The sequence below is a fragment of the Mesocricetus auratus genome, unplaced genomic scaffold, assembly GCF_017639785.1.
Source record: "Mesocricetus auratus isolate SY011 unplaced genomic scaffold, BCM_Maur_2.0 Super-Scaffold_100010, whole genome shotgun sequence".
Taxonomy (NCBI): domain Eukaryota; kingdom Metazoa; phylum Chordata; class Mammalia; order Rodentia; family Cricetidae; genus Mesocricetus; species Mesocricetus auratus.
The window spans coordinates 47784027-47803357 of NW_024429194.1; the positions used below are offsets into that span (position 1 = coordinate 47784027).

General features: G+C 39.2%; 1 protein-coding gene across 2 annotated transcripts in view; it reads right to left on the reverse strand.

Annotated features, from left to right (window-relative positions):
* Bmpr2 (bone morphogenetic protein receptor type 2) overlaps positions 1–19331 on the reverse strand; it is a 109859-nt gene that overhangs the window by 21273 nt on the left and 69255 nt on the right. For both annotated transcript variants that reach the window (XM_040753533.1, XM_040753532.1), the window contains exons 4-9: positions 15444–15554; positions 13855–13946; positions 11324–11554; positions 10243–10357; positions 6686–6846; positions 5440–5587 (exon numbers count right to left, since the gene is read on the reverse strand). In XM_040753533.1, the coding sequence (XP_040609467.1) occupies positions 5440–5587; positions 6686–6846; positions 10243–10357; positions 11324–11554; positions 13855–13946; positions 15444–15554 (858 nt within the window). The remainder of the gene's footprint in view (positions 1–5439; positions 5588–6685; positions 6847–10242; positions 10358–11323; positions 11555–13854; positions 13947–15443; positions 15555–19331) is intronic.

The window sequence follows — 19331 nt, forward strand, 5'->3', positions numbered from 1 at the left end:
GAAGGCAGACATTACTATTTTGCTGACAGGAAGATTGAAACATATAAGACTTAAGTGACTTTTCCAAGGACGAGATGAAGCCAAGATTAGAACCAAAATGCCCTAACCTCCATCCCTTCCACCTCGTTATTTTAATACATTAGAGTGGTGGTGAGGAGCCAGGAAGACTGTAGCTCTCTTGTGTCCTTTGCCAAGATTCCTGGCCTACAGTGGTTCTCTACATGTGGGCCTCAACCCATGTGGCAAGCCTCTATTTAAAAAAATATTTATATTATAATTCATAACAGCAAAAGTACAGTTATGAGGTAGTAACGAAAATAATTTTATGGGTAGGGGTTACCACAATGTGAGGGGTTACCACAATGTGAGGGACTGTATTAAAGGATTACAACATTAGGGTTGTTGGGAGACACTGCTGTAGGCCATTGGATTTTATGTATTAGTTTTATGGGGTCTTCTGTATAGCTCGGTACATTTTATTTATTTATTTATTGGTTTATTTCAAGGCTGGATTTATCTGTGTAGCCTTGGCTGTCCTAGAACTTATTCTGTGGACCAGGCTGTCCTTGAACTCAGAGATTAACCTTCCTCTGCCTCCCTAGTGCTGGAATTAAAGGTGTACACCACCACTGCCCAGCTTCAGTATGTTTAAAAATACTTTATCACATTTTGTAAAAGTCAGAAGTATTTCATCATAAGCAGCAAATTGTACCTATTGATGGCACACACAATTATCAAATACCGGTAGAATACATAGTGATGCTGTAAAATTCTAGATTTAAATACTGCTTCTTTTTTTTTTTAATTTTATTTTCCAGTTTAAATTTAGAATAAGAATCAAGGTTGCTTCACAAGTCAGTTCCAGGTCCCTCTCCCATTCCCTCCCTTCCTCCCGTGCCCTCCCCCCCCCCATTATCCTCTCATTTCTCCAGGGAGGATGAGGCCCTCCATGGGGGTGTCCATAGTCTGTCATTTCATATAGGGCAGGGCCTAGACCCTTTCCCAAGAGTTCTGGGTGAGAGTGCACCTCACATTGTTCTATTGGAGTCCAAAGTCCGTGTATATACTTGGGATGGGTACTGATCTGCTGCCCAAGGCTCAATAGATTCCCTAGGCCTCTTCACTGACACCCAGATTCAGGGGGTCTTGATCAGTCCCATGCTGGCTTCCCAGGCTAATTCTTTAGTGTTGGGGATCAAATTTAAGGCCTTAAACATTCTAAGTATACTATATAACACTGAGCCCTGGACAGCTTTTTCATTTCTCTTTCTTTCTTCCTTTCTTTTTTTTTGGTGGGGGGGGCAGAAGGGGGACTTCCGAGACAGGGTTTTTCTGTGTGGCTTTGGAGGCTGTCCTGGCACCACTGCCTGGACAGCTTTTTAAAGTTAAGTTTTCTACCATGGGACTGGATCTACATGGGTATTTTAAAAGTTTCGACTGCTATTAAATTTAGGAGTTAGGAATTATAAGAAACATTCAATACTTAAACTTATGCCTGAATTCTGATCTTATATTAAGAAAATAAAGAAAAGCGGGGCAGTGGTGGCACGCACCTTTAATCTAGACACTCAGGAGGCAGAGGTTAAGTGGATCTCTGGTCTACAGAGTAAGTTCCAGAACAACCTACAAAGCTACAGAGAAACCCTGTTTCGAAAAAAAGAAAAGAAAAGAAAAAAAGCCAGAATTTAGCACAACAACAATAAACACCAAATTTAAGAGGAAACACTGAGCTGGGCGGTGGTGGCGTACACCTTTAATCCCAGCACTTAGGAGGCAGCGGCAGGCAGATCTCTGTGAGATCGAGACCAGCCTGGCCTACAAGAGCTAGTTCCTGGCTGTCCTGAAGTTTACTCTGTAGACCAGGATGGCCTTGAACTCAAGAGATCTGTCAGCCTCTGCCTCTGAGTGCTGGGATTAGGATTAAAGGTATGCATCACCATTGCCTGGCTGAATTTACTTTTTTTCTTGTTTGTTTTTCTGGACAAAGTTTCACTATGTAACAGCTTTGGCTGTCCTAGAACTCGCACTGTAGACCTTCAGAATGGCCTCAAACTCACAGAGATCCACCTGCCTCAGCCTCCCAAATGCTGGGATCAAAGGTGTGCACCACCAATGACTGTCTTGAATTTACTCTTAATGTGTTCTTCTTATCCATTTCTATGGCAAGATTATAGATATTATGATAGTAAATTAATCTTGATCATCTACTTGACTGGTTTAAGTACCTAGGAGAGTTAAACATTCTGGGTGTCTATGAGGGCATCTCTAGACATGCTTAGATTGTAAGAGCTATGACATAATGAACATCCCTTTGATTCATCCTTTGATGACTCACAATATAATTATTGGCAGGTAACAAAATTCGAGAGGTGGGATCACTAAGAGGAAGTAGGTTGTGGGAGATACCCTGGGGTTATAAGTATTGCCTGGACTATTCCTATTTCCCATCTCCCATGAAGAAGCTCTGCCACACGCTCCTGATATACACAAGGCTAAGCAACTATGAACTGAGATCTCTAAAACTTTAGTCAAAATTACTTCCTTTGTTTTCTCAGGTATTTGTACAGTGATAATGAGAGTACTATAAGTATCTCAACATGATTTTTAGTCACATTCATTGTTGTAAAGTAATACTGAGTACAAAAAATCTATTATTTTAATCATTTTTGAGTGAACAGTTCTGTGGTATTACATACAATTCCCATTGTGCAACTATCATCATTATCCATCTCTAGAACTCTCTTCATAATGCTGAGATTCTAATCACTAAACAAAAAAAATTTACCTCTGAATTTTAAACTTTTATAATCTTTCCTATTTTATTTACTAGTTTTTAAGTTAGTATACAAGGTGGGTGATGGCGGTGCATGCTTTTAATCCCAGCACTCGAGGGCACAGGCAGGCGGATCTCTACTAGTTTGAAGCCAGCCTGGTCTATACAGCGAGTTCCAGGACAGTTAGGGCTACACAGAGAAACTCTATCTTGGTGGGGGTAAAGTTAATATACAAAGTAATGGGCTGCTGCTGCTTTCTCCTTCTCCTTGTTTTTTCAAAACAGGGTCTCACTATGCAGCTCTGGCTCACTGGCCTCTCAACTCAGATATACACCTGACTCTCTGGCTTCCAAGTGCTGGAATTAAAGGCGTGTGCCACTATACACCTGACAGTAACAGGTTTCATTATGGTAATTCCATACATACTTTTTATATCCCTCTTCTGACCCCTATCATCTTGCTCCCCCATCCCCACCCGTTAGTCCCCTCTGTTTACATGTTACATACACTCTATTACTCTCTCCCTCCCCATCTTGAGATCTCTTCCTCTCCTCTCATGGACTCTTTCTAGTTTCAGAACCTAAGGCCACACCTGCCTCTATAATTAAAAATTAATATTTAGAATATGCATATAAGAGAAAGTATGTAGTATTTGTTAGAGTGGCTTATTTTACATAATACAATCATTTCCAGATTCACGCACTTTCTTATTAGTACCATGACTTCATTTTTTTCATGGCTGAACAAAATTCCACCATTCTTTTATCCATCATCTGATTCCAGTTCTTAGCTATTATGATTACTGTACCAGTGAACAGAAATGGGTAAATATCTTAGTCAAAAGGACTTAAAAATATACCCAAAAGTGGTATTGCTGTATTGTGGAATAATCTTTTTGTGAAGATGTGTCACTCTGATTGGTTTAATTAAAATCTGAATGGCAGTATTTACAGGCACAGAGGACACTGAGAAGAAGAGAAGAGATGCCAGGAACACAGAGTAAGCAGCTACCAGTCAAGATTTCATAATTAATCATAAGTCTCTCTCTGTGTGGTTACTTGGGAGCTGGTGGGCAAAACAGAAAAATCCACCTACATTGCTTGGCCATATACTAGGGTTTTGTGTTGTTGATGTTGTTACTAAATTTTGTGTGTGTGTGTGTGTGTGTGTGTGTGTGTGTGTGTGTGTGTGTGCCCATGATACACAAGTTTATAGAGTTTCTACTTTCATCTTTACATGGTTTCTAGGGATTGAACTCAGGTCATTAGTCTGTGCAGCAAGAGTCTTCACCAGGTGAACCATCTTGCCAGCCCATATGGTAGTCCCATTTTTATGTTCCGAAGAAACCTCCATATTGATTTCTATAGTGTATGTGCCAATGTACTCCTGCCAGCAGTGATAATCAATTCTATACTAAATCATCATCATATGTATGTATATATATATATATATACACACACACCCATATATAAACATGTGTATTTATACGTTAAAATATTGTTCTGCCTCCCTAATTATAAAACTGAGGGGTTCTTAATGCCTTGTGTGGGGATTAAACCCAAGGCACAAATAGGAGCCAGGTACTCCACCTATAAGCCACACTCCAACCATTAGTATTGCTCTTAATTGTTTATTAGAACAAAAGTAATAGTCACCCTTTAATTGTACTTTTAAAAGAAACAAACAAACAAACAAACAGTTTCTGGTAGCTAGGAAGATGGCTCAGTTACTAAAGTGTGTGCTATACATGGTTGGGCCTGGTAATGTGTACCTATAATACTAGTGCTGGGGAGATAGAAACAAATGGATTCCTAGAGTACGATGGTTAGCAGACCTAACTGAATCCATAAGCTACAGGTTTCAGTGAGAGACCGTGTTTCAAAAGGCAAAGAGCCATCAAGAAGATATCTGGTGACAAATGTGAATATATACGGGCATGTACAACACACACACACACACACACACACACACACACACACACACACACACACACACACACACACACACACACACCTCTCTGGGAGTGGCATGCATGCCTGTAAAACCACTTAGAGGTAGAAGCATGGGGAGTGCAGCAAGTTAGAATCTGGCTTGGATTACATAAAGAATACTAGTAAGCCAGCACTGGATGTTGGGGAAGTCCTGTTATTTGCCTGTTATTTGTCAATAAAGTACTGTTGAGCCTATAGGAATCTAGATAGGTGGGGCTAGGAGTCCAGGAGGATTCTGGGAAGGAGAAACACAAGAGAGTCGAGATGTAACGCCATTGGGGTAGGAAGCCCGGAAACCTCTCCAGTAAGAGACATACTTAGATTAACAATTATGGGGTAATTACTTAAGTCAGAGCTAGCCAGTAAGAAACAAGCAAGGCCAACAGCTTCATAATTAATATAGCCTCCTGTGTGTTTATTTGGGACTGATGCAGATCTAGAACCAGGCGGGCGGAAGGCCCCTATCAAAAGAAAAAGCTTCTTTTAACAGATTACATAAAGAATACTAGTAAGCCAGCACTGGAGGTTGAGGCAGGGGGATCTCTGAGTTTGAGGTCAACCTGGTCTAAAGAGCTAATTCTAGGACAGCCAAGGCCACACAGGGAAACCCTGTCTAGAAAAACCAAAATAAACAAAAGCAAAGAAGCCCTAATAAATGTAACAGCAGCTCTTACCTGGGAAGAGGTCTGTACATCTCATAAACACCTCCCAGTAGATGAGTCCAAGTGCATACATGTCTACTTGCTTCAGAGCTGACTCACAGTCCCTCAGGTTCACAGCTCCTTCCAGTACTTCTGGTGCCATGTAGCGAATTGTGCCAACCTGGCAAATTAAGAGTGGTTTTGAAAGAAATAAAATGCAACATGTCCTGAAGGGCAAACATTAGACCAAAAATCATACGTAAAATTTACTCCTGTTAATGATACTATCCATCCCTAAGCAGGTCACTGAGCTCTTTGTACAATGTACTTTAGAAATCTTTCCCTTCTTGATAATTAAATGGTATTATATCTGCTTTAGTAAAAACTACTCATTAATGAAATAATAAAGTAAATGTTCATATGCCAACTTTTTAAAATATGGCTGGACTGTGGTGGTGCACGCCTTTCATTCTAGCACTGGGGAGGCAGAGGTAGGCCAATCTCTGTGATTCAAAGCCAACCTGGTCTACAGAGCTAGTTCCAGGACAGCCAGGGTTACACAGAGAACTATCTTGAAAAACCAAAACCAAACAAACAAACAAATAAAATCCATGAAGCTGCAGGCTGTTCGGTAGTTAACTGTCTAACGCATTGCCCACCTTTGCAGTATAGCTAATAATGCAAAATAAAAACTATTAAATGTGGTGATAAAATTGTGAAGCAAATGTATATCACTGAATATTTTTAAAAATTACAAATCTGCACATATATCTATGTATGTGAAAGCAGAGAGAAGACTCAGAAGCGCTATGTTGACATTGTAACCACACAGCAGAGTTTCCTATATCAAACTTGGTAACCTTACTTGTGCTTCAAAAATCAATTCCTGCCTGGGTCTGGCAGCACTTGCCTGAAATCCCAGCCCTCAGAGGACAATGGTCAACTCTAGACAAAATTGAGCTATATAAAGAGAATGTCTCAAGAAGACAGACAAACTAAAACACAAACCAAGGAAACAAAACCCAACAAATCTAGTAAGTTCCCTTTTATAACAAACAACAACAACAAAAAAATCAATTCCTAGACATTTGTCCCTAATGTCTGCTCAAATGAGATGGACTTTTCAAAGTCAACTCATCAACTTTACATGGGTCTTTATACAATGTATTTGGTGTTTCCTAATTTCTGACTCCTAAAAGTCTGTAGCTAACAGTACCTGGGATAGCTGTTGTGAATGTTACGATTTCGCAGTATGGCAGTGTGATGCTTATAGACTCACCTCACTTATAGCCGCATTATCTTCTTCCCCTGGGCGCACCAGTCTATTTCCAGTTAGCCTCATGGACAAACCAAAGTCACTAATAACACATGTGCCATCATTTTTTACCAGGACGTTTCTGCTGTTTAAATCTCGATGGGAAATTGCAGGTTTATAATGATCTGTTTGGATAATTTCAAATACTTGTTAATGCTTAAATAGAACTATTGGAGATTAAGTTAATATGCAGATAATGGGAGCTAGATATATGTAAATAAAAAAGTGCTATTTTCTACCCACTAGTGATCTAAAAAGTGAGGGTGGGAGAAAAAAGTTGTTTGTCAAGGAACATGCCTGAAATCCTAGCTCTTGGAACGCAGAGGCAGGAAGATCAAGAGTTTGGGACTAAAAAGGGTTACACAGCAAGACTTTAACTCAACCCAAACCAGAACACCACAATTTCAACTTATTACTACTTTCTAATAACTCCTCTTACATACATAGTTAATCAAGCACTGAACATTCAACTGACTGTAATAATAAACATAGTTCTAATTGTGGTACAAACTTGTTTTTTCTTTTCATTTCTTTCTTTTGTTTTGTTTCCATTGTTGTGGTCAGTTAGTAGGTTGGCTGGTTTTTTACATCATGTATATCAGCTGGTCTCCATGTAGCTATCACTCATCATCAAGGAAGCTTCTTTTTGCAGCAGATGAAGACCATTACAGAAAGCCACAACTAGTCAAACATGGAGAATGCCCCACCATGAAGAGCCTAGCTCCAACTGATACAAGTACAACACAACACCTACAACTAAGACTCAAAACACCATGAGTCAGAGGAGCAGGACACCTGGTAAGAGACTACCTTCTATAAGGGACAGGTAAGATGAAATCCCAACAATATGACAGCCTAAAAAAGACCTGAACAATGATGACACCAGTGATATGCCAACAAAAATGGGGGAAATCTCACATAGCTTCACTCTAGATAAAGAGCCATAGGTAATTAATGATTGCTGAGAGAGGAGAATCATTCTCCCACAGAAACATTCCCCTAACTGGTTATCTAATACCAAGTCAGCCCTAAAAACCATATACATATGAGCAACACTAAATGGATTCAGCAGATGTATTACTTTTTATTTATTAGTGTTTTTTTCAACATAGGGTCTCACTGTGTAGCTTTGGCTGTCCTGGAACTTACTGTGTTGGCTGGCCTTGAATTCACAGAGATTTACCTGCTTTTGCCTCCTATGTACCAGGATTAAAAGCAAGAGTCACTGTTTGAGAAAAATAGCTTTGTTTAAGTGAAAAATTTCAGGCAGTGTTTGGCTTAAAACATTGCTGAATTTCACAAACCTTGAAAGGGGAATGAGGATATTTTAAATTATGCTTTAAGGCAGCTTCTAAAAGGGGTTATAATATTTAAAAGTAAGGAAACAATGTCCAATGGCTAATGAGCCAAAACACTGAAGCAAGAGCATCAAGTGCTGACACTGGCAATAACAGGTCAATCTTGTACCCAGGGAAAGATGTCAAGTAGATGAGCCAATAAATAATTCAGAGGAAATTATTTATATATGAAGCATCAGCTAGAAAAGATGATCCATGATATTACATAATGGAACAAAGATCTAAGAAATGGATACATTACAGTCTCCTCACTAAAGAGGTCAGAGAAACTACAGGAACAGTGACAGGTTACAGCATGACAAAATATGGTACAGGGAATAAAAACTTGAGAAACCATGGAGACACAATTTTTACAGTCATGTTAATTTAGGGGTGCCTGTTATGTGAGTATATATTGAAACAAAGTAAGAAAGCAAATTATTTAAAAGAGGTGCTTGGGACAACTAGTAAAAGAATGTATGAAAGCTAAAGAAGACAAGTTATAACAGGGAATATAATACAGTTCCAAAATATTGGCCAAGACTGCCTTCCATTCCTATTGAATAACAGAATCCAACATTGTCTGAACAGCAATTTACTCAACAAAAACAAAAACAGAACAAGTATATTTTTGGTCTCAAGTGGGTAAGCATGGATTAGTTCTAAAAAAAAAAAAAGTACATGAGAGGAACTTCTGAAGGTGAAAGTGGACAACTCCCTTTACCCCTTTTTTTTCCCTTACTACCTAGAATATAGCACAATGGACAATGAAATAACTATGAAAATAAAAGCCACATGCAAAGGACGGTACAGAAACAATATAGAGCCTTGTGTCTAATATCATGCTGCTAATCCAGTATGTGACTCTCTCCCTTTAGGTTCTGGTTTTATTGCTGGGGATTGAACCGAAGGGCTTCATGCACACTAGTCAAGTGCTCTGCACTCCACAACTGGCCTATAATCTCAGTCTTCTCGTCAGTTGTTTCCTCATCCCCCTCTTTTTTTTTTTTTTTTTTTTTTTTTTGGTTATTTTGAGACAGGGTTTCTCTATGTAACAGCCCTGGCTGTCCTGGAACTCGATTTGTAGACCAAGCTGGTCTTGAACTCCTAGAGATCCATCTGCTTCTGCCTCCTGAGTGCTGGGATTAAAGGCATGCACCACCACCAGCCAGCCATCCACCTCCTTTTAAAGACAGCTCTCACTATGTAGTCAAGAGTGACTTAGAATCACTACGTATTCCAGGTTGGCCTTCAACTCACAATTCTCCTGTTTCAACCTGAGTATGAGTATTATAATTAGTATATGCCATCTTTTTTGGCCTCTCTTTAGATTTTTTTAAAACAGGGTCTCACTATATGACCCTGGTTGGCCTGGACCTTGTTATGTAGACTTAGGCTAGCCTCAAACTCAGATCCACCAGCCTCTGCCTCATGATTGTTGGGATTCTTATATGTATATGAGAAAGAAAAAGTTTCTTTATTAACAAAGCCACTGTTATCTCTTCTCCCCCCTGGCTCTAGTTAGCAGAATATTAATTTATGAAAAGATACTTGAGTATTACAGCTTATGAAATACAATCAATGTAATATTAAAATGAACACACTGTAATTTATTCACATAAATAAAACAAATACAAGGAAAATCTAGCCAAGTTAAGAATATTAACCTAAGGTTCACAAATAAACTTCAAGAGGTCTGAAAAATCTCTAGGATTTTCCTTGTCTGATATTATGATATTAGGGATCAAATGTAGGGCCTTACACATACTAAGGAAGCATTCTATCACTGAGATACACTCCATCTCAAATAATTAAAAAAAATAGCTAAGTGTACATTTTTAGAATGAAAGACTTCAAATTCTTCTTTTGGGGGGAGCAGTGGGGTTTTGAGACAGGGTTTCTTTGTGGCTTTGGAGGTTGTCCTGGAACTAGCTCTTGTAGACCAGGCTGGTCTCGAACTCACAGAGATCCACCTGCCTCTGCCTCCTGAGTGCTGACATTAAAGGCATGCACCACCACTGCCTGGCTGAAATTCTTAATGAGATCCATGCTTATTTTCTTCCTGTTACATTCAAATATGCTTCCTTATAATAGAGCTTCTAAATAACTGGTTAATAGTCAGATTTTAACAATAGAAATTAAGGTTTTTCTTCTAAAATAGGACTAAAATTTAATTCATCTTACCTCCTCGTGGTAATTCTGTGTGAAGATAAGCCAATCCTCTAGTCACAGAATGAGCCAGACGGCAAGAGCTTACCCAATCACTTGTATGTAGACTCAAATATTTGCATAGCGATCCCTATATAATGGAAAAAGTATACCAAAAAATGAAATTAATGTGCTCCAACAATAGGCAAGATAGGCAACCTTATGAAGGATTTGAATAGATTAGGATTCTATGACGATCCAATGATAATGATAAAGCATTTCTGAAAAGAAGAGAGAGGGTGTGCTGGCTAGTTTTATGTAAACTTTGACACAAGCTATAGTCCTACAGGAAGAGGAAACCTTAACTGAGAAAGTGCGCCCATATAATCAGGCTGCAGGCAAGCCTGTAGAGCATTTTTTAATTAGTGATTGATGTAGGAGGGCCCAGCCCATTGTGGGTGGGGTTATCTCTGGGCTGGTGATCTTCAGGTTTTATAAAAAAGCAGGATGATCACAAAACAAAACAAAGAAACAAGCCAACTTGCCTGCAGCCTGAATCAACTGCCTAGGAGAATACTAAGGGATGACTGTATGTATATACCTGTTCATCGCAAAGTATTCACCTACAAATTACAATGAAATTCTCATAAGGCAAAGAGCTTACACAAGAATGAACGTCAATCAAGGTACTGCTAAGTCTGATGAAAAAAGTCTGACAAAAGAAACAGAGAGAGAAAGTTAAAGAAGAGAGAAGAGGGAAATGTAAAAGAGTGGGCATAGGTGAGGAATGGAAAGAGTGAAGAAAAGAAGGCAAAGTGAGAAAAGAGAGATAATTAAAGAGAATTATTAGTGTTTTGTTGTTGTTTAATATAATGTCTTAGAATAATAGCCCAGGCTGGTCTTAATTCACAATCCTCCTGCCTGAGCCTTCTTTCTGGGTGCTAGAATTACAGGCATGTGCCATGATACATGGCTGAGTGATGTATTTGATTCAAATTTTGGCATAAGATCCTTATTTCACTGAAGAACACTAATAACAAGTTTATGAACTAGCAACAATCCTAAAAATCTGATCAATAGTACAATAAGTGACAATATATTTTTATGAAGAACTTACATTGGGATAATACTCCATCACAAGCAAATACTCCATACGTCCATCTGCTGTGAGTCTCTCATCTCCAACTATAAAGCGAGCAATGTTGTCATGTTCCATCAAAGGCACTCTGTAAATGTTTTTTTCATTTATAAAATTCTGACGGTTTGCAAAAGAAAATACTTTTACAGCAACTGGACGCTCATCCAAGGAACCTTTATATACTGCTCCATAGCGACCCCGTCCAATTAGCTGTAAATTTGTTTTTAAAAAGGCAAGGTATTAATTCATATTAAAACTGAACAATTAAATTTATTAAAACAAAAACAAACTATAATGCCCCACTATATGCAGCAGCTCTCTTCTGTTTTTAGTTTATTCTATTACCAAGAAGCAACTAATGTCTATGGATAGTATGACTGTTTCAATACATGACAGATAAGCACTCTGGACAGAATTTTAAAAGAAAAACCTAAATGCACTGAAAAATAAGCAAAAGCAGTCAAGAGTCTAAAAGGCATCAGGGCAAAGGGGAAAGGAATGCATATGGTGAGTTACCAGTGTCTAGGGTAAAATCAACTTTGAGCAGAGGAACTAAAATGGTACAAGAGGGTCTTTTGAACCAGAGGATATCATCTGTGGCAACTAGAACTTCTACAGAGTGAGGGAAGAAGTCTCTAAAGGAGAAAGCCAGAACAAGGGAATTCAGTGAACACATGGGACAGATTCCAGATAAATATAATAAATGAGCTGAGATTTGAGCTTCTGCCCAAGAGACATGTTTGTAATATGTGTCCAACCAAGTCAACTGCTTACAAAACAAACAACAAAAATCAACGTACAGAGCTGGAGACAGAGCACGTACTAATCTTGCAGAGGACCTAAGTTCGGTTCCCAGACTCCACCTCAGGTGGCTCACAGCTGCTTATAATCCCAGCTCAAGGAGACCCAACACCCTTTCCAGCATCCACAGGCACTGCACTCACATACACACACCCACATGCACAAGCTCCCTCACGCTCATGCGCACCCCCCACATACACACCCCCACACCCCCAAATACACACCCACACACGTATAATTAAAATAACTTTTTTAAAAACCAGCACACATTGGAAATTAGTAACAATCTGGGAGTTCCACAGTCAGTATCTAGAACAGAATAAAAATCTACTCAATGCAAAGACATGATAATAGCAAAATGTAACCAGTTCTCTTTATTTGGGCCTTCTGGAGAATTTTCACTAAAACAGGCTGGAAAGGGAAATCTATTGTCATTTCCTCCTTCACATTTATTGTATCATTATTTTATTCATATTTTTGTTTTTTTTTTTTTTTGAGACAGGGTCTTACTATGTAGCTCTGGTTGTCATGAAACACCCTATGTGGTCCAGGCTAGCTTCAAACTCACAGAGATCTGTCTGACTCTGCCTCCTAAGCATTGGAATTAAAGGTGTGTACCACCATGCCCAGCCTTGTATCATTATTTGTAGTTAAAATTCAATATACAAAATAAACAGCCCTCTGAGAAAAGTAAGCAAAATATAGTTAAGCACATGCCTTTAGTTCCAGCACTCAGAAGGAAGAAGCAGGCAGGCCTCAAACTCTATTTTGAGTTCAAGGCCAGCCTGGTCTATATTGCAAGTTCCAGGACAGTCAGAGAGCTACAGAAAGACCCTGTCTCAAAATTAACATTTTACTTATATATATAAATAAAATCCTGGGCAAGTTGGTACTTCTCCCAATGTTAGAAACTGCACATAATTTAGACCTTAGACCTTCTCCTCTACTTTTTTCTCACCCTGGTTTTTTGAGATAGTGTTTCTTTGTGTAGTCCTAGTTGTCCTCAACTTGCTCTGTACATCAGGCTGACCCAGCACTCATAGAGGCCAACCTGCCTCTGCCTCCTGAGCTGGAATTAAAGGTGTGCACCACCATGCCCAGCTAACTGTATGATTTCACGAGCAGTTTATATTTCTCTGCCTCCATCCTACCCATCTCCCCTCGCTACCCAGGGCTTTGAGCATGCTCCAAAACCACAGTATAACTGAACTACATCCTGGCCTCATTTTATCCTTTTCTTTTCTCGTTGAGATCAGGTCCTGATCTCTAGCCCAGGTGTGACTCAAATTTGAAATCCTCCTGGTGGGATTGTAGTGATGTATCACAATACCTAATTCAAATTTATCTTTTTTTTTCCGAGACAAGGTTTCTCTGTATATCTTTGGCTGTTCTGAAAGTTGCTCTGTAGACCAGGCTGGCCTCGAACTTACAGAGATCCACCTGCCTCTCTGCCTCCCAAGTGCTGAGATTAAAGGCTCGAGTCATCACCATGACCCAGGTCCTCCACTTTATTTTAAAATGGTCTCACTTTGTTGTCCTGGAACTTGCTACACAAACCAAGTTAGCCTGGCTGCAGAATTGCAGGTGTGCATCACCATGCCTCAAAAGACTTCTAGTTAACTAGCTCCTGAGATACTGCCAGAAGAAACAATACGAATCAAGAAAGCAGGTAAAAACTGTGACAGCTAACAATCTAAGCACAACCTCACCTCCAGGAGCTTCAGATTATCCAAGTCCAGAGAAGGCTCTGATGCTGCTGCTTCCATCATGTTCATACTGTGAAGACCTTGTTTTCGGTCTCCTAGAAGAATAAGAAAACTTACTAAAATGTCACCTTTCTAATATTACAGGTAAGAAGAGCTGTAGCAGGGGTTAAAACAACTCACTAAAATGAAGAATAATGAACAGCATGAGAGCAGAATTCTGTGAGATAATTCCATGATGACTACTGAGTCATCATGAGTTAAAAGTATAAAGTCCAGGGGCTGGAAAGATGGCTCAGCAGTTAAGAGCACAGACTGCTCTTCCAGAGGACCTGAGTTCAATTTGCAGCAACCACATGGTAGTTCACAGCCATCTATAATGAAAATCTGGTGCCCTTTTCTAGTGTGCAAGCAGAACACTGCATATATAATACATAAATATTTTTTAAAAAATAAACAAGTGTAAAATCCTAATACCAAATTTTCAAGAAAATTTTAGAATTATTCAAATGAATGAATAAGTGCTGATTTCCTAAACAACCCACCACACCTAAAATTTATTAGAACTGACCAGATACCTGGTGAGAAATTACTGGCTTTTTCATTAAAGAAAAAATAGCATTATGATTACACAGGTTTTCGTCATTATATCACAGAGATAATGCTAAGGTACTTACAGATCTGTGGTATCTGTGTTTTGATTAAAAGAATTCAGTGGTATGAAAGAATTCAGTGAGTGGGGATTTAGAGTTAAGCAATATTGCCTGTGACTAATGACTGCTGCAGTTGGGTGACACATTTTGGGTAGGTTTAGAATTTCTTCTTGGGGCTGAAGAGATGGCTCAGCCGTTAAGAGAGCTTGCTGCTCTTTCAAAGGGGTTTACATTAGGTGGCTCACAACCACTTGTAACTCTAGCTCTAAGAGATGCAATGCCATTGTTTGGCCTTCTCAGGGAACACACATGTCATGACCTACAGAGACACACACAGACACATGAAAATAAAATTTTAAAAAGCTTCTTGAGCCGGGCGTTGGTGGCGCACGCCTTTAATCCCAGCACTGGGGAGGCAGAGGCAGGCGGATCTCTGTGAGTTCGAGGCCAGCCTGGTCTACAAGAGCTAGTTCCAGGACAGCCTCCAAAGCCACAGAGAAATCCTGTCTCAAAAAAAATCAAACCACACCAAAACAACACAAATAAAACAAACAAAACAAACAAGAAAATGTCTTGTAAAAAATGGGGAGGGGGTGCTTGTTGAAGCTATGAATGGGAGCTACTATAGCACAGAGTTTTTGTTTATATAAACATTTTCCACAGAGATTTTAAAACAAAAACAGGGTTGGCAAGATGGTTCAGCTGGTAAAGGTGCTTGCAACCAAGCCTGATGACCTGAGTTTGGTCCCTAGAACCCACATGGTCAAAGAAGAGAACCAACTCCTGCAAGGTGTCCTTTGATCTCCATACACGAATGATGCCCACCATTACACACAATAAATAAGCAAACAAACAAATGTAAAAGAAATTTTTAAAGAAAATAAATACTGATTAAATGGCATGTTTACTAAATGAGACAAAAAGAAGTACTTTTTTTTTTACCTGTCAGCATTCTGTATCCAAAACATAAGGCAACTATCAAAACAGCTAATACAGAGACTGATGCCAAAGCAATGATTATTGTCTCATCTCGATTAAATGAATGAGGTGGACCTAAAAGAAAACAGAAAAGCATTTTATTTAATACTGACAAAATAGCCTTTAGGAAGGTTTTATTAATGTATAATCAAATCAGTAATATTTTTCATGAAAAGAAATTACAGAAAAATTAATCTGTGATAGTTATATGACATGTTTTGATCACATAAGATTATCTTATATCAACTTAAAATACTTGTCGGGTATGGTCCTAATTATTAAAATTACAACGAGGCACTAAAAGATGGCTCACTGATTAAGAGTATATACTGCCCTCTCAGAGTCCGAGCACCCACATCACACAGTTCATAACCACCTGTAACTCCAGCTCCGTATGATCTGACACCTTCTCTGGCTTCTGAGTATCTGCATTCATACACACATATCCTGCCCCCGAAATTCATACTCAATTAAAAACATAAAATAGCAACCATATCACAGAACAAGACAATAATATATTTAATCATTCAGAACTTTGGATTATTATTATTATTTTAAGGAGGGGATTTTGCCATGTAGCTGGTTTCATGGTTTGAATGAAAATGGCCCTCACAGGATCACATGTTTGAATACCAAGCAACTACTTGGAAGGATTAGGAGGTATGGCCTTGTTGGAGGACATGTGTCACTGAGGAGGGGCTCTGGGAGGCTCTCGATCACAACTATAGAAAAATAAGTCCATAGCTGAGGCTGACCTTGAATTCATGGCAATCCTCCTGCTTCTGCCTCCTAAATGATGGGACTAAGGTGTGCACCACTGAGCCCAGCTTCATATGTTGCTTTAAAATGTGGCTTTAGGTCATGTGTTCAGTAGGCTTCATCAGGTTGCTTGACGTTTGTGTGCACTGTTTCCTCATTTGTAAAAAGTACCCCATAACTCACAATCAGTTATGAAGACTGGAGTCTAAGCACTGAGTTCTATGCAACCAGTCGGGTGGTGGTGGTGGTGATGGTGGTGGTGGTGGTGGTGGTGGTGGTGGTGGTGGTGGTGGTGGTGGTGGTGGTGGTGGTGGTGGTGCACACCTTTAATGCCAGCACTCGGGAGGCAGAAGCAGGTGGATCTCTGTGAGTTCAAGACCAGCCTGGTCTACAGGCTTTCCAGGACAGCCTCCAAAGCCACAGAGAAACCCTGTCTCCAAAAGCAAACAAACAAACAAACAACAACAACAAAAAGGTTCTATGCAACCAATGGTAATTAAGATCATTAGTATTGATATCATTAATATTAATGAAAAGGACATTTCTTTGTGGGCAGCTAAATCTAAACTGAACCTTCAGTTCCTCCACTTACTAACCTGACCTTGAGAAAAATTCTTTCAACCGAACCCACGTTTATCTACTTGCAGAATGGAAACAAATGTAACTAAATTACAAGGCCATTAAGAACATGTAAACATGTATTTGATGGTTCCATCTTATGGGACAGATCTTATCTAAAGTAAATACCCTTTGGGATGGATGTCCACAAACTAGAATATACCTATAGGGAATGGTAGAAGAATGAGGATACAGTAACTCTATGAAGAGTAGAAACAAATTAAAGTGTCTTACACAGACAAAGAGAAAACTGAAGGATATATTTGTCAGCATGTTTTAAACAGTAATAAGGAATAACGAGATCCAAGTAGTGTATATTCAAGACAGCAGTCTTAACAGAATACAAAACAACTGCTTCAAAGTAAGCAGTCTAATGTAGAATGAGATTTTCATAGGGAATCTCAAATATTTCCTACGAAATATTTGTTGTTTTGCTATATGTTTTACATGTAGTTTGACAAGTTGCAAAGCTACAACTATCTATACTTAATCATTTTTAACATTCTATCAGAATAAAATATACTGTAATTTGAATTTTTAAATTATCGTCATTTGCTTGCTCCTTGTTTTTTTGGGAGAGGGTCTCATTGTGTCAAACTCGCTTTGTAAACCAGGCTGGCTCTGAACTCACAAAGATCCCCCTGTCTGAGCATGCACCATCTTGATTGGCAATTTTTTCATTCTTTATAGTGAATTAAAATCAAGCATACTTATATTAAAATTTTCTTACTTATGTTCAAACTATAACTTTCTATAGCAAATAAGAAACCTCAATGGCAATGTTTCTTCAATGAATTTATCTCAAATTTTGCACAGTTGTACAAATAAAATGTCAAAACCAGTACTTCTTTGTTTTGTTTTTCAAGACAGGGTTTCTCTGTATTGTTTTGGAAGCTGTCCTGGAACTCTCTCTGTAGACAAGGCTGGCCTGGAACTCACAGAGATCTGCCTGCCTCTGCCTCCCGAATGCTGGGATTAGAGGTGTTCGCCACCAACGCCCAACCAAACCCAGTATTTCTATAGAAGAATATGTTATTGCAGTGAAACACCATTAAGTTATAAGATAATTACTAGGTACTAGCCAGGTGGTGGTGGCACACACCTTTAATCCCAGCACTCAGGAGGCAGAGGCAAGAAGTTTGAGGGCACTCTGATCTACAAAGCAAGTTCCAGGGCAGCCAGGGTTGTTACACAGAGAAACCTTATCTCAGGAAGGAAGAAGGAAGGAAGGAAGGAAGGAAGGAAGGAAGGAAGGAAGGAAGGAAGGAAGGAAGGAAGGAAGGAAGGAAGGAAGGAAGGAAGGAAGGAAGGAAGGAGGGAAGGAAGGAGGGAAGGAAGGGAAGGAAGGGAAGGAAGGAAGGTAAGGAAGGAAGGAAGGAAGGAAGGAAGGAGGGAAGGAGGGAAGGAGGGAAGGAAGGGAAGGAAGGAAGGGAAGGAAGGAAGGAAAGTAAGGAAGGTAAGGAAGGAAGGAAGGAAGGAAGGAAGGAAGGTAAGGAAGGAAGGAAGGAAGGAAGGAAGGAAGGAAGGTAAGGAAGGAAGGTAAGGAAGGAAGGTAAGGAAGGAAGGAAGGAAGGAAGGTAAGGAAGGAAGGTAAGGAAGGAAGGAAGGAAGGAAGGTAAGGAAGGAAGGTAAGGAAGGAAGGTAAGGAAGGAAGGTAAGGAAGGAAGGTAAGGAAGGAAGGTAAGGAAGGAAGGTAAGGAAGGTAAGGAAGGCAGACAAAAACAAAACACAATTATTAGATACTAATAGACTTTAACACATTGATAACTGTAGTTAACACCTTCAACATATATTAATTTATAGATGGAAAGATTATATAGAAACTCATATTTGGCTAGGAATCTAAGTGGTAGAGTGTTTGCCTTATAATGTGCAAGGTTCTGGATTTGCTCTCCAATACCACAGAAAAAGAAAAAGCCAACCAACCCCTGCCCACCTCCAAACAACTAAGCGCAACCTCAATATACACTAAAGTTACTAGCGTGGTTATAATGCTTTTTAAAGATTAAGCAGGAAGAAGAAAATAAAAAGTATTGAGGGGGATAGGGATGGGGGGACCAGGAGGAGAGTTATTTAAATTTTAAAAAGTATAGAGAAATGAAAACTTACACTCTGCTGATGGGAATACTAAATGGTACAGATGTAGAAAACAATTTAGTAGGTTCTCAAAATGTTATCAGAATTTTCATAAAATTCAGTAGTTTATTCCTAGGCATACACACTAAGAACTAAAAACTAGGCATGTAAACAAAAACATCTACAGAAACATCAACCACATCACTAGTCACCATAACTACAAACAGAAATACACACGTTCACACACTTGTAATCAACAAACAAAATATGGGACACCAAAAATATGTATTAAAGGCCACATATTTTATGATTCCATTGATATGAAATATCCAGAACAGGAAAATCCACAGAGACAAAAAGCAGGTTAGAAGTTGCTAGGCATGGAAAAATAGGGGAAGG